The 15,509-nt window shown below is 45.9% G+C and overlaps 1 protein-coding gene and 1 long non-coding RNA gene across 5 annotated transcripts in view; one reads left to right on the top strand and one right to left on the bottom strand.

Moving 5' to 3' along the window:
- Window positions 1–1,930, bottom strand: part of LOC102459807 (uncharacterized) — a 51,890-nt gene extending 49,960 nt beyond the window's left edge. The window contains exon 1 of one of the 3 annotated variants that reach the window (XR_012896133.2): window positions 1,491–1,930. This is a non-coding gene — a long non-coding RNA (uncharacterized LOC102459807). The remainder of the gene's footprint in view (window positions 1–1,490) is intronic. The other 2 variants (XR_003090254.3, XR_003090253.3) reach the window with 2 other exon arrangements.
- Window positions 1,931–1,974: 44 nt separating this feature from the next.
- ARFGAP3 (ARF GTPase activating protein 3) overlaps window positions 1,975–15,509 on the top strand; it is a 71,018-nt gene continuing 57,483 nt past the window's right edge. For both annotated transcript variants that reach the window (XM_075899255.2, XM_075899250.2), the window contains exon 1: window positions 1,975–2,212. In XM_075899255.2, coding sequence (XP_075755370.2) covers window positions 2,144–2,212 — 69 coding nt within the window. In that variant the 5' untranslated portion in view covers window positions 1,975–2,143. The remainder of the gene's footprint in view (window positions 2,213–15,509) is intronic.

The raw sequence follows: 15,509 nt of genomic DNA, 5'->3' as shown, positions 1-15,509 counted from the left end.
GCCCTGGGAGCAGCTCCTACAGGGAAAAAAATCCCATCCTTCCCCATTCCTGGCCACAACTAACCGCTGGAGCTCCTAGCTGGCTGCCAAATGTCATGGGGGAAAATAAGATTTTAGTCTGTGCTGCATTTTTCAGACAAGGTTAGTAACTTTTTTAGTAAAAGCTCCATTTTTCAGTTGAAAATTTCCAACCAGCTCTAATCCTAAAATTAAAGAATAAGGCATAGGGAAAGGGAACTGGTGTGGGAGTTCCTTGATAAGGCGGATAATATTCAATTTTAAATTTATATTTTCAGGTGCTTTATAAACCTTTGGAAATACTTTCACAATCATTAACTCAGATAAGATTTTTGGCATAAGGACCCTGTTTGCCAGTAAAATATCCAGGCATCCAAAGTCATCTTGATAACTGTTACCACTATTGTTCTTCTTTGGCTCAGATTTTCTTCAAGTTTCTCACAATATCTAGGGTTTTATGCCATGCCTGTTACTCTGTGTACAAATGAGTAGTCCTGTGGCACCACCGAGACTAGCAAAAACATACTGGCTGCGTCTAGACTGGCAAGTTTTTCCGCAAAAGCACTTGCTTTTGCGGAAAAACTTGCCAGCTGTCTACACTGGCCGCTTGAATTTCCACAAGAACACTGACAATCTCATGTAAGATTGTCAGTGTTCTTGCAGAAATACTATGCTGCTCCCGTTCGGACAAATGCTCTCTTGCGCAAATGCTTTTGCACAAGAGGGCCAGTGTAGACAATGCGGTATTGTTTTGCGCAAAAAGCCCTGTTTTGCGAAAATGGCAATCGGGGCTTTCTTGCGCAAAACCACGTCTAGATTGGCAAGGACGCTTTTCTGCAAAAGGTGCTTTTGTGGAAAAGCGTCCGTGCCAATCTAGACGCTCTTTTCCGCAAATGCTTTTAACGGAGAAACTCTTCCGTTAAAAGCATTTGCGGAAAATTATGCCTCCTTAGACGTAGCCATATAGTACCGTGAGCTAGTGTAGGCAAAACCTACTTTATCAGATGAGCTGAAGAGGAATTATACAAACCCAGAATTTTTAAGAGAAACAGAAGGGGGTGGAAGGGTACCTGCCAATTGTAGAAGGGGTGCTAATGAGGACAATTAAATAGACTAGAAGTGCTTTGTCTTGAATTAAAGACTAACAAGATGGTTTATTAAATGATGAGCTTTCGTGGGCCAGACCCACTTCCTCAGATCAAATAGTGGAAGAAAGTTGTCACAACCATATATACCAAAGGATACAAAATATATATATGGTTGTGACTATTTTCTTCCACTATTTGATCTGAGGAAGTGGGTCTGGCCCACGAAAGCTCATCATCTAATAAACCATCTTGTTAGTCTTTAAAGTGCTACATTGTCCTGCATTTTGCTTCAGCTACCCCAGACTAACACGGCTACATCTCTATCACTATTGAATTAAAGATTAATCTCTAAGTGCTGGGAACAATCCAGGAGGGCAACCTTACCTTCCAACCCCCCTGCGTGTTGAACGTTCAACCCACTGCTGCAGTAGGGCTGCCCGGGCGGTGTGAGGGTGACTTTGCAGCCTGAGGCGCTCTCTTCGCCACTGTCCTGTGGCGCTGAGGCAGGCAGCGGGGCACGGTTCGGAGATGGGGATATTGAGCAGCCTGAGTCGAAGTGACTTGCCCAGCGGCTGGGGCGGCTCACGACGCCTGAGCTCCAGTCAGTCACCAGCGCTGCCGCGGCCCCGGCCGGGCACCAGGCGCGCGAAGGGGAGCGGGGTGCCTGTGACGGCACCGTGGGCGCGCAGCGGGACTAGCCGTCGGGCAACACGACGGGCCAGCGGCCGGGCAGGACGTGGCGCGGTTGCTACAGCGACCGCTCACTCGCCCCGCCTCCCCGAACCCTGTCCCAGCGGCAGCCCGCTCGCCCCGCCTCTCGCCTGGCCGAAGTGGCGGTTGGGGCTCAGAACGCGGCGGGTTGTGCGCGCGAGCACCGCCCCCTCGCCCGAACTGGCCGGCGGACGGCGTGTCGCCCCGCCCCCTCGCGCTCGCTCAGACCCCGCCCCGCGCGGGCCGGCCAGTGTCCCTCCGTGCTGCGTGTGTGCGAGGGTGGCCGGCCGGTTCCTCCGCTCTCTAGCCCGGTGCTCGCCGCGGCCATGTGCGAGCCCCGCAAGCAGGACATCGTCGCCATCTTCAAGCGGCTCCGCGCCGTCCCCACCAACAAGGTAACGGGCAGCGGTGGGGCGAGAGCCCGGCATTGGGGGGCGGGGGGACCTGAACTTTGTTAGTGACACGTCGCACTGTTAGGCGTGGGCGTGGGCGGCGCCAGCGGGTACCTCCCCCCGCCCTGACTGGCCAATGGGATCGTGGGGTGCCGCTCTCGGATGCCGCTGGGGGGGCCCACTTGTGCCTTCCCCTAAGTGCTACGGCTCGGGGGGAGCTTCCTGGGGAAGCTCCCGGGGTCTGGGAAAGCGGGTGTGTGTGTGTGTGTGTGTCATAGCCCAGGAACTGCTTTTGTCTTGTTTTGCCTGGCAAGGGGGGGGGGGGAGAACTATGTTTGCTCTCTGTGCATATGCTAGAAAAACGAGGGAGGAGAAAGGGCCGCATAAGCTAAGGGATGATCGGGTTGGGCATTAGAAAAAGGTTTCTAGCCAAGAGAGGCACGAGGATCTGGAAGACGCTCCCAAGAGGAATAGAGGTGGGCAAGCAAATTCATTTCAGTGGAAACAGGACAGTAGGTGGACAGGTTCGCTTCAGGTTTATGTTTTTTGTTCCTGGACTTCATGTCTCAAGGTTTTAGTGGGCCTGTGACAGGTGTCAAAAAGGGATCTCTCCATACTCCCCAAATTTAATGCGTGTGAATGTTAGGAGTGCGGAACCTTTTTTGGATCGGGGCCAGTGACCCACAGAAAAATCACTCGGGTCACACACAAGTGAGAAGCAAAAGAAAAAAAAACCCTCAAAACAAACTCTCACTGATGTGGCCCCGGAGTGAGAAGGAGAAAGTTACTCCCCACACTCCCTTTGCACAACACAGCCTTGTGGTGGGGAGTGGGGGGGGGGAGAAGACCAGGATAGTAGCAGTTGTGTGCTCCAGCCCCACAGGGAGGCAGCGGGGGTGGGGGCTGGAGCATTAGCGTGGGTTCCCCAATGCCAGGGGGAGCCCTGAGTCCAGATCCAGGCAAGCCAGGGGCCACATCTGAGCCTGAGGTTCCCTACCCCTGGTGTATGTACACTAAAACGTTGGGAATGGAGGTTCCTGAAAACTTTTAACACTGAACAAAACTTTATGGTGTTTTTTTCAAGTTTGTATACAACAGAGTATTGACTTAATACAATTATGAAACTTTACTATGCAGAAGAAAAATGATGCTTTTATCCATCTTAATTTAAATGAAACAAATACAGAAACAGTTTCCTTATCTTGTCAGGTCTTTAACCCCTCCCCTGGTTAAAGTAGTTTACATGTAAAAATTATGTGTGTGCTAGTGGTGATGGTGGGTTGTGTTTTGTTTTGTTTCTTCGTTTTTTGTGTGTCTGCTGCTGCCTGCCTCTGTACTTCCAGTTCCAAATGAGGTGTGTGCTTGACTGGGCAGTTCATAACTCTAGTGTTCATAACTTTGAGGTTCTACTGTATATGTATTTTTAATTATCTTCCTTTGAAGGATGGGGTAGTCATGATTGTGGATGGAATATTAGACTGGGAGAATCAGCACTCTGAGGTGATAGTGAGCATATTCTCTCTCTTTCTGAGGGGCTGGTTGGTTCTAACGCTCATATTTAAGGTTTAACTGATTACCACATGTGGGGTCAGGAAGGAATTTTTCCCCAGGCTACTTGGCAGCTGACCTTGTAGAAGAGGTGGTGGTGTTTTACCTTCCTCTGCAGCACAGGGCACAGGTGACTTGCCACGATTATCTGGGTGTGTGTCAATCATTTCCTTGTCATTGCAGGCCAATCGGGCATTGGTGCACCTTGGTCCTTCTGAATCTCTGCCTGTGGCACATAATAGTTTAATCGGCTATGGGCTGTAACTCTTTGGTCTAATTTTGGTTGTGTTTACCAGCACTGCAGAGATCTAAACACTAATCTGTGCAGGAGGTGAGACTGGAGGACCAGGTGGCCCCTTTTGGCCTTAAATATTATGATTTGATAGTGTGGCTGAACTCAACATATGTCCAAAAGCCACCCATGTCAGTCCACCTGTAATTAGGGATTATAACTGGTGGCCCAGCTGGGCTGGAGAACCCCCCCCCCACACACACACCTGAACCACATCTAGTTGGGCCGACTGCACCATGGGTGCATGTCTGCTCCAGCCCAGCTGGGCCCACCATGCCACGGGATCCTGGTCGAGCGATTAACCGATTAAATGTAACATTTAAGTGGTTGACTGGGATTTTACATCCCTACCTGTAATTATTATTATTGCTAGGACTGTAATACTCTCTTCTTCCCTACACACAAACCTCCCCTGAGTGATTCACCTCAGCAGTGTCACAGCTTCTTCTGCTTCACTGCTCCTCCCATCCCCAGTGTGAGGACACTTGGGATCTAGATTTTTTCCCTCTCTCTCTTCTTCTGGGAATGGGTGGGCGATCAAGACTCTCCATGGTTACATTTTCAGCCTACTTTACTTCCAATAATTATTGCTGATCCTAGCGAGGGAAACCCAGTGTGCTGCCTGGGAGAAGTGAGTATAGGGAGCAGGGTGCCATAACCTCTCGCATCTGAACCTTCCCTTATCTCTAAACTGCTGTTAAGTTCATGAATAGAGCTTCCCGTGTTTAGGACAAACATTAATAAATGAACCCTCTCAATTGCTGTTTGAGGTGCCTGACTAGCATTATTACTATTTTATAGCTGGGGAATGGAAGCAAAGTTTCAAAAACTGAAGCTATGATTTGGCAGCAGTGAATTTAGCATCTTATCAAACTACCTGAAACTAATAAAAGTGCTGCCGTTCTTTTACAGTCTGTGAATTGTGCTGTTTTATTGCAAATTACTTGGATCACTATTCTGCAGCACTTTCATTTCAGTATGCAGTAAGATGTTCAGTAGGCTTTCATAAATTAAAAAAAAACCTTATTTGCTGAGAGACTCTTTCAGAACTATAAAAAATAATTTCATTGGCCTCCTTTCGCACCCAATGAAAGGAAGAATCCAAATTTGAAAGATGCATGATTTGTAGTACAGTCTCAGAATATTCTTCTCATTTTTTTGAACAAGTATTGTTTTAAGCTTTGGCCCCAGCAAAGAAATGTAAATGAAATAGTGAAAATTAAATGTGTGTATCCTTGAGCTAATTAAATGTATGCTGAACCTCATCACTTCCTGTTTTATTGCACATTATTTGTATGATGGCTGTTTAGATAATAAGCTGTCTGAGGCAGGGATTCTGTCTTGTTACTGTTTGTAAAGTGCCTAATAACATTTAGCTCCAGTATATGAAAGAGAAAATTTTGGCCTCATTCTCATCCTCAAAGTTTTGCACTTAGGAACGTGAGGCCCTGTCTTCACTGTACCTCAAGTCCCATCTGCACACACTTCCTTAACTCCTCAAATACAATGATGCTTTTAACTCAGGTTGTCTGGTGTGTCTGACATAGGCAAAAGCTGGAATTAGCATAGTTTGTTAGCTGTTAACAAACCCATTCTGTCATGTGGATGCAGACTAGCTCCATTCATATGCAGCTAGTCTTCCAATACCTGCCCTCAATTCCTCCATATTCCCCGAAAGGATAAACAAGTTCATATCCAATCTATGGGGAACTAATTCATAGAGTGGCTCAGTTTATTCTGGTGCAAAGAGCTTTTAGAAATATCCCTGTAGAAGTCTTAAAAAACAACAAATAGCCTAGTAGCGCTTTAAAGACTAACAAAACATGTAGATGGTATCATGAGCTTTCGTGGGCACAACCCACTTCTTCAAGCTAATGATACCCTCTGCATGTTTTGTTAGTCTTTAAAGTGCTACCAGACTCTTTGTTTTTTAAATTTATCCTTTATAGACTAACTCGGCTACCCCTCTGAAGCTTTTCAATTATTCAAGATAGGCTAAGCAAGAGGAGTATCTCAAGTGTCCTTAACTCAAGTGAACTTTGCAGGGTAGACATACATTGCATCTTATTCAGTTCTAAAACAGAGAAGAAGGGGGGGGGAGGTCATGCCTACTCTACCACCTATATTGTCATAATTTAATCAGGGATGTGAAAAAAGTTCCATGAATGACATAAGTTTTGACATCATAAATGGCAGTGTACTTAGTGCTAATAGCTACTGCCTGCCACTCCTTGGGTTTAAATGTGTTATAGGGCAAGCTTTATCCTGTTGGCACAGATAAGTGAGAGATCTTACAGCAGTGCAGCTGCACTGGTACAGCTGTGCTGCTGTAAGATCTCCAGTGTAGACCTATGTCTCATTTACTTAAAACATTGTATAATAAAATAATCCTTTCAGCTAAGTATTTAACTTAATTGACCCTTCAAAAATTATAAAGACATAAACACAGCTGGTGTTTGTGTCAACTTTTGTGTCACTGTTCAGCCCTATAAATTAGGGTATAACTAATCTTTTACTCAAGTTTTTCAGGACATGGGGTATCTTTATTTTGTATTCATTTTTGATGCTAAACTAAAAGATCAGAATAATTAATTGCCTGTATTTGAAGAAGACAAAAGTTTTGTAAGTAACAGTCCAAAAGATGATTTATGAAAACAGTATGTAGTTTGATATATAAGTTGTGTATTGTTTTAAAATGAATATTTCTAAAGAAGTATTCAGAGAGGTCAGTGTTGAATTCAATTAATCTGCTCAAATCCTTAAGTGTTGCACCCACCAAAATTTTTTAGGACTACATTTAGTGTATTTCCATATCTAGTAGTGGTATATATGTATATATACGGAGTTAATACTATGTAAGTCCGGGTTTAATACATGCATATTGCAAGACACAAGAATTTATCTGAGTTACCTGTTTTCTAGTGCAAATACACTGATTATGTGACACTTGGTTTTTCAAAAATGTCTGTTAAGATGAACAGAAAAGCTTTGTTTAAAAAGCTTTCTATTACACTGATTTTGTAAAACATTATTACAAACAAGATTTGAAATAAAATAACTGAAAATGGATTTTTTTCCCTCTAATTGCCTGCTAGAATTTGGAATCAGGCCTCTGCTTTCCTTGCTGGTGTTGATCATTGTGTACACCTAAAACAGTGTAAAGTATACCCTGCTCTGTTTTTAGGTGGAAGTGATTTCATAAACTAGTTCAGAAATACTAGTTACAATGGAAATTTGTTTTAATTTCCTGTCATAGTTCAAATAAGTTGAGGAGCACTTTATATATAAAAAAAAAAAAGTCAGACAAGTAAAAGAAATGTGAATATGGTTTTAATGAGGTGAATGATTCTACTGCTGCAACAACATAAGATGCAATGTTACGCTTAGGACGTAAGATGTAATGGCTACAAAACAGTAGACTTCACAAAGTAGTACACATGGTTTCTGTATAACCAATGACTTACAAATTATGCATTATTTCATACTGTGAATTTTCAGAGGACACAATAAAATAGCCAATTCATTCCTGGCATTAGAAATGTAAAATCCTGTTTAATTAGTTGACCAATTAAATGTTAACTTAACAGATTCAATAAAAGTAGATTTGGGGCAGGGGGAAATTCCGGCCTACTGGGCTGGAGCTACTCCTCCCACCCACCACAACCAGGCTAGAGTGGCCCCCATTCCGCAGGCAGGGACTGCTCCAGGCTGTGGGCTCCCAGTGCGCATGGGCTGGCAGCAGCAATAGAGGAGAGCTGCTGGCCAACTCCTCCCAACCCCTCTGCCAACTGCAAGCCATCATGGACTGGAAGCTAGCAGCTCTGCAGGTCTGGAGCAGCCTTCCACTCATGGCAGGTTGCAGATGGGGGGCTGCTCCCAAGTAATGGTTAACTGTTACCTGGTAAGCATCACCCATTAAGGGTGATGCTTTACCGGGTAACTGGTTACCTGTTCACATTCCTACCCTGTACCAGCAAAGAGACTGAACTTCATTGTACTGTGGCAATCACATTTACAAGATGAAGCAATCAAGAAAGCTATAAGCAAACATGTTTATAAATCACATAGAAAAGAATATTTTGGACTACTTACTATGTTTAAAAAGTTCAACACTTATTTGTTTAAACCTAACTATTTACTGACATTCAGATATTTTCCCCTATTGTTAGTGGGGTAAATTGTTAGAATCGAGAACTCAGAATAAAGCTGCAAGTCTGTTCTGCTTCCTTGTGTTTAGAAACAAGACCAGGTTGGTTTTATTAATTTCAGTCCCTGAGTTGTATTGTTGTATTTTCTATTCCTTCAGTTAGAAGGAATTGGGGGTGCTGACACAGGGGATTTTACAAGAAAATGTCTGGAAATAACCGGTTTCAAGAGGCAGGCTAATATTTGAAATTTTATATTCTAATTACATACGATTAGAAAGGCAATGAATCCATGTTGATAGTAACATTTTTTGAAATAACATTGCATAATTAAGGATATGTCTGCACTGCAGCAGAATCACCCTAGTGATTCATCTTTGCTGCTTAGTGCTGTAGAATAGACAGTTCCTACAGCTAGAGTAGGAATTTTTACATTGTTGTAGTTAATTAATTTCTTTGAGAAGCAGTAGCTAGGTTTCCGGAAGAATTCCTCTGTCTAGTTAGTTGCTTCCACAATGTTGGCATTTGGTGTAAAATTTTTCAGCATTCTGAACAACGTAGCTAGATTGATCTGATTTTTAAGTAGCACTTAATCTGTTTTAGGGATGTTGAATTTAGATTAATTAACTAATCAAATAGTCAATGGGATTTCCATCGACTATTTGATTAGCCTATAAGGAAGCCCCCTCTCCCTGCTGGGCTTCTGCTTTTGAATGTACAAGAGCTCCATTTCAAAGGCTGAGGAGCCACAGGGAGTGTGGGGCCAGCGGGGAAGTCCAGAAATGTACAAGAGTCCCAGTGGGGGTTTTATGTTTTAAAAGCAGAAGCCCCACAGGGAGCATGGGACCAGCGGGGGACCCCTCTGGCCCTGCACTACTTGTGGTGCCTGAGCCTGTGAAATATGCAAGAGCCCCAATGGGCTCACCCCAGCACTGGCTCCTGTTCCCAACCCTTGCTGCTTCTCTCTGATAGAGGCAGCTGGCAGGTGGGGTAGGGAGAGCGACTAGTCACATCGCTAGTTGACTGTCCGAAAAGCTTCTGCTTATTGGATAGTTGACTGGTCTCTCATATCCCTAATCTGTTTGCTGTAAATCAGGGGTGGCCAACCCATTTAACAAAGAGAGCCAACACAGCGGCGGAAAAAATGTGAAGAGCTGCATCAGAATTGTCAAACCAAAAAAAAAAAGGGGGGGGGCTGCCCCTTTAAGAAACAAGCGTAGGCTTTTTTGGCCATATCATTTCCTGTTGATGGACGTCATCTTGGGTACCATTTTGAATCCTCCCCCCCCAGTGAGCACACAGGGAGGCAGGGACCATGGAGGGGGTAGGCAGGATCAGCTTTGTGAGCTGCACTTTTGGGGGAGAAGAGCCACATATGGCTCGTGAGCCGCAGGTTGGCCACCCCTGCTGTAAGTGTTGTTTTACAGTGGTGGTGGAAGAGCTAGAGGGTTATATACAGTGTTCCCTCTAAACCAGTGGTTCCCAAACTTTTTGGCATCATTCCCCCTTTTTGATTTTTGAGAAACCCTCACGCCCCCCTCCCAAAAAAATAGCAGCAAAACTTGGGGAGGGATTGACGGGTGTGTGTGTGGCTGGGTTGCCTCACACCCCCCCTGGAATTTCTTCACCCCCTCCCCTGGGGGCATGCCCCCCAGTTTGAGAATCCATGCTCTAACCTGCGAGGAAGCACAGCTTCACAGGTGATTAATCAGTCCCAACAAGTCAGAGGTTCAGGGCTCCATGCAAGGAGCTGACTGGGTGGGGCTGATTAATCTCCTGTGAAGCTGTGCTGCCCTGCAGTTTAGAGGGAACACTGGTTGCATACTTCATCACTTCACAGGATGAAGTTTAATAAAGAGAAATGCAAAGTGCTCCACTTAGGAAGGAACAATCAGTTTCACACATACAGATTGGGAAGTGATGGTCTGGGAAGGAGTACGGCAGAAAGGGATCTAGGGGTTATAGTGGACCACAAGTTAAATATGAGTCAGCAGTGTGATGCTGTTGCAAAGAAAGCAAACATGATTCTGAGATGTATTAACAGGTGTGTTGTGAGCAAGACAGGAGAAGTCATTCTTCCGCTCTACTCTGCGCTGGTTAGGCCTCAGTTGGAATATTGTGGCCAGTTCTGGGCACCGCATTTCAAGAAAGATGTGGAAAAATTGGAGAGGGTCCAGAGAAGAGCAACGAGAATGATTAAAGGTCTAGAGAACATGACCTATGAGGGAAGGCTGAAGGAACTGGATTTGTTTAGTTTAAAAAAGAGAAGATTGAGGGGGGACATGATAGCAGTTTTCAGATATCTAAAAGGGTGTCGTAAGGAGGAGGGAGAAAACTTGTTCATCTTGGCCTCTGAGGATAGAACAAGAAGCAATGGGCTTAAACTGCAGCAAGGGAGGTTTAGGTTGGACATTAGAAGAAAGTTCCCAACTGTCAGGGTGGTCAAACACTGGAATAAATTGCCCAGGGAGGTTGTGGAATCCCTATCTCTGAAGATATTTAAGAGTGGGTTAGATAAATGTCTATCAGGGATGGTCTAGACCAGTGGTCGGCAAGCCGCGGCTCGCGAGCCACATGCGGCTCTTTACACTCTTTAATGCGGCTCTTCTGTGTGCCGGGCGCCCGCTCCCCTCCCTCCTCTCGGGCGGCCGCCCCAAAAGTCTAGTTACTAGACCAAACCGCAATTCAAACCGCATTTGGAGTGGGGCGGGGCCGCAGGGGGCGGGTGGGCGTGGGCCGGGATCCAATGGGGCTCCGGGGGCGGGGCCTCACCTGGGAAGGGGGCCGGGTGGTGTTTCTCGGCACCTCCTGCTGCTCAGCGCTGCTTCGTGTGAGTGCCGGGCCGGGGGGCAGTGAGACGGGGGGGGGGGCGGGAATAGGAGGGTATAGAGATAGTGGGGGGGGGGGGTAAAGGAAGGGGGCTAGAGGCGGGGACGGGGGGGCGCCGCCCGGGCAGAGTGGCAGGTGGAGGAACCGTGGGACGGAGGGGAAGATGGGGCGGGGGGAGAAGGAGGGGGCAGGGGCGGGGAAAGGAGGGCAGTGGGGCGGGGGGGGGGAATGGAGGGGGCAGGAGCAGGGGCGGAGGGGGAGAAAGGAGGAGGCAGGGGCAGTGGGGCGGGTGGGGAATGGAGGGGGCAGGTGCGGAGGGGGAGAATGGAGGGGGCAGGGGCAGTGGGAAGGGTGGGGAGAAAGGAGGGGGCAAGGGCAGTGGGGGGGTGGCGCCCGGGGCAGCACGGCGCCCGGCCGGACACACAGCGGGGCGGGGGAGTGGACGAGACAGGGGCACTGGGAAGGGGTAGAGGACGGGGCGGGTCAGTGAGGCGGGCGGGGACGGAGAGGGCAGACGGGGAAGTGGCAGGAAGGGCGGGGTGCGGGAAAGGACAGTGCGGACGCGTGGAGGAGGGGCAGATCAGACACTTCTTTTCGTTGCGGGAAGTCGGGGTGTCTGCATTGTATGGTCGGGGGGTGGTGGCGTTGGGGTCTCTACACGGAGCTGCCTGTCTCTGGTGCTGGGACCCCAGTCTCTTGGGGCAGGCTGCCTTTGCTCGCGGGTCTCACTCCTTGCTTCACAGCTCATTTGTTTTGTTGCGGAGCCTTTTCTCAGCTGAGACCCCCACCCTGGCTGGCCTGTGCTGCTGTTGCGCTTTGAACGTTATGCTAAGCATTTTGGAGCATTTAGTTTGAACCTGTGTAAAACACTCCTGGGCAGATAAACGGCCCGGGAGAGTAGAGGGGTGGATTTTAGCGATGCTTCATTCTGAATTTTTGCTTGGTCTGAAATGAGAGAAGAAGTTTCTTTCTGTGTGAATTAAACAGTCTGTAAAATACTAGTTCTTTCTTATCGTAATCACTCGGAGGGGCCTGTGCAAAGATACTCAGTGCAGAAGGTCCCTTATCATGATAGCCAGAGACCCGACAACACACAGATACCTCTAAGAAGTGTTAACAAGAACAGCCGGGATTCTGGAAACTGGAAGCTCTCTAAAAATCCAGTGCAGTCTTCACCCTTGAGGTTACTCACTTCTTGCAATTGAACAATGAAAATAGGGCGATTGGGTTGCAGGATTTGATTTTTTTTATTGTAGCCTTTCTGTAATTGTTCCAGTGAGTTAATGCACTTCCTCATGTTTGGATTGCAGATACTGCTGGGGAAGCTTTGTTTATTTAAAACTGACCTGCTGGGAGGGGGTTGTTCCTTTTGTGCTGCTTTGTGATGTGTAACTGTAGCCTGAACATTTTAAGGTTTTATTTGCTTTCTGTGACCTTATAGTTAGGAATTTCAAGCTTGAGATGTGAATTTGGACAGAGGGAGACTGATCTGAAATACTGAGCTGGCAGCATAGAGATGGTAGTTGAACTTCTTTGCAATTTAGTTTACTTGGCTATAAGGTATAGATGAAGAGCCCTATACAACTTCCACAGAAAGATGGAGTGGGGATGAGGATTTTCAGAAAGACCTATTGATGGAGGATTAGAGATGTAGGGGAATCAGAAGAGAACAGTTCACTGCTGAGGAAAAGGGTTTTAACTCATGCTCACTAAAGCACAGCAATTTAGCTTTAAACTTGGGTTAGCAGTGCTAGCTCATCTGAGGCTGCCCTATAGACTTTAACAGTATACTAATAAGAGTTAAATGCTGTGTTGCTGTATCTTCACTGTTTTGTCCTAAATTAGCTACCCTTGAGTTAAGCATACTTTTTTTATGTAGACATACCCAAGAGTGGTGAAAAGGCATACTTGCATGCAGAATATTCTCAATAAAAACTTATTGAAACTAAAAACAGTGTACCATCCTATGTATTTTCGGGTTTAAAAATGTGGCTCTCAAAATAAATTTCAATCGTGGTTTTGGCGAGATTTGGCTCAGTTGAAAAAAAAGGTTGCCCACCACTGGTCTAGACAGTATTTGGTCCTGCCATGAGGGCAGGGGACTGGACTCGATGACCTCTCGAGGTCCCTTCCAGTCCTAGTATTCTATGATTCTGTAGGCTGAGATCATTACACACATCAGGGGCTTTTTCTTTTTTCTATTCTTGTGCTGCAAGCCCTCCCATCCCCCTGTTTCATGGACTCCCTGCAGCCCATCTTCCCCCAAAGACAGAGTCTCATTACTGCCTTCCCCACCGTACCTGGGGCTCTGTTTTCCCCATGTCTCATTCACCCAGTCATTATCTTCCATCCCCGCCCCTCTACAATGCTTAGGGCTTTTTGTGCTTCCATATTCCCCCTATGCTAAGTACTCTGTGCGTGTTCCTCCACATTCTCCTTCTTCCCTTCCATACCAGGAGCTCTGTGTTTCCCCAGGATCCCCTCCCTCCATACCATTGTCCCCCCATTCTCACTATGCTAAGGGCTTCTAAATGCTCCTCCTCCCCATTTCCTCTTCGTGCCCATTCCACAGGCTCTGTGTACCCTTGTTTCATCCTTGTCAGACTGCTGAATTATTCCTTCCTTGCAATGAGCTCTTTGTGCACACCTGTTTCTCCTCTCCCTCTCTTTCCCTTCACAGTTCTTATAACGTTCTTCTGTCTGGGAGACAGGTCATTCAAGGTGGTGTTATTGTAAACTCTGTTGGAAGACCGGGCAATGCTGAAGTGTGAAATAGGGGTGTTAGAAATGGTTTATTTTGGCAATTGTGTAGCCGCAGCAATTCCTAATGGTTACTAAAATGCTCCCTCTGGGAGTGTTCCTGGTAGCCAGTGTGTTGCTAACCCCACTCCTGGGGATCCCCCTGCCACTCCATGTTATTTCCTCCATATCAGAGGTAGCAGTGTGTTGTGGCAGCAGCCTCTGTTTGTGCGGGGGGGCCCAAGCTTCCCACAAACAGAGGCTACTCCGGCATCCCATGGAACAGCCTCTGTCCGTGGTAAGTCTGGGACTATGGTATGGCACAGATCTGCAGCAGTAGCCCCTGTCAGTGGTGGCATGAGCTTGCTGCTGCCCTGTGCTGCTGCCTCTGATACAGAGGCTGCAGTGCAGGGTGGCAGGTGGGGCTCCCCTTGTGTTTTTCATTTAAAACTCGGATTGTTGGGCCAGGATTGAGCCAGCCTTCCATTCTCAGTTTTAAATACAGAGTGGGGGGTTGAGGGAGTTGGTACAGTTAACTGGGACTGTTAACCTATAAGCAACTGCTTATTGGTTAAATGGTTAACCGACTAGTTGCTAACATATCTAGTGTGAGGTATTATGCTGAATCTGTTGGTGGGTGTTATTAACCAGCTGTTTATATATTCCTGAAGCTGAAGGAGCATCTGCATTTGCAGATCTGATGCAAAGGACACTGTATCCCATAGTCCTTCTGATTTTCTGTGTAGAATTTTTCCCACTGATATCTATAACATCCCCCCATAATTTTTGAACCTCAATTTTAAGCTTGTTACAGAGGGAGAAACCATGTTCAGTGTGAGGTCTCACTTTCCCATAGCCACCAAAAAAATAAAATCAGGATTACTGACACACAAGAAAGCTGAAATATTGAATTGAACTTGCTTTTCCACACAAATCCTGAAAATGGATTCATAGGCTCAAATCTTTGGTAATTTGGCTGGATGCAGGGTATTCTCCCTGGAGAACACAAGGAAAAGGAACCCTTGCATCATGCAAGAGAGTGGCTGTTAACACTTCTGCCTGCTCAGTCCTGTGTTTTGGACAACCAGAAAATCATTGGAACAACAGGTCCTCTGGTTCTATTCCCAAATAGAAGCCACAGTGAACTGGGTTTTGATGTACATTGGGGAGAATGCTCCCTATACAGTAACACTTCACTTACCTTTGTAGTTATATTACTTAAAAATGCTACTTTAAGCTAAACAATGTTAAGCAAATTCAGTTTCCCCATAAGAATTAATGTAAATGGGGAGGAACGGGGCAGTTTTTTTCAGCAGACAAGACAGTATATGTTTTTTAAATAATTTTAAACGATTTAGTACTGTACACTTCAATGATGATTGTGAAGCTTGGTTAAAGTGGTGGAGTCATCTATTATATATTTTGAAGAGTTTATAGATTTGCTTATGCAAAATAGTCCTACTTCCTGATTAGCTACAGATACCAAATTTTGCATAAACAATCCTGCCACTTAAATTAGCTGATTCCACTACTTTTTACACTGGAATATGCCGGGTGAAAAGTTTTTATATAATTAGTTTTGTTTTTCATTGCAAAAAGTCATCACTTATGATTAGATCTCATAAAACAAAATTAAAATCGAGTCACCTATTCAACTGTCATATTAGTACAAAGAAAATTTTTATTGTTACAAATCACAAAACAGTTCGAATTAGTTATGGAAAGCGCAATGGAAGCTTTATGAGTT

This window comes from Pelodiscus sinensis, chromosome 1 (genome assembly GCF_052426305.1).
Source record: "Pelodiscus sinensis isolate ZL-2025 chromosome 1, ASM5242630v1, whole genome shotgun sequence".
Lineage (NCBI taxonomy): Eukaryota > Metazoa > Chordata > Testudines > Trionychidae > Pelodiscus > Pelodiscus sinensis.
The sequence above is the reverse complement of the archived record's forward strand: the minus strand, read 5'-3'. Positions and strand labels throughout refer to the sequence as shown.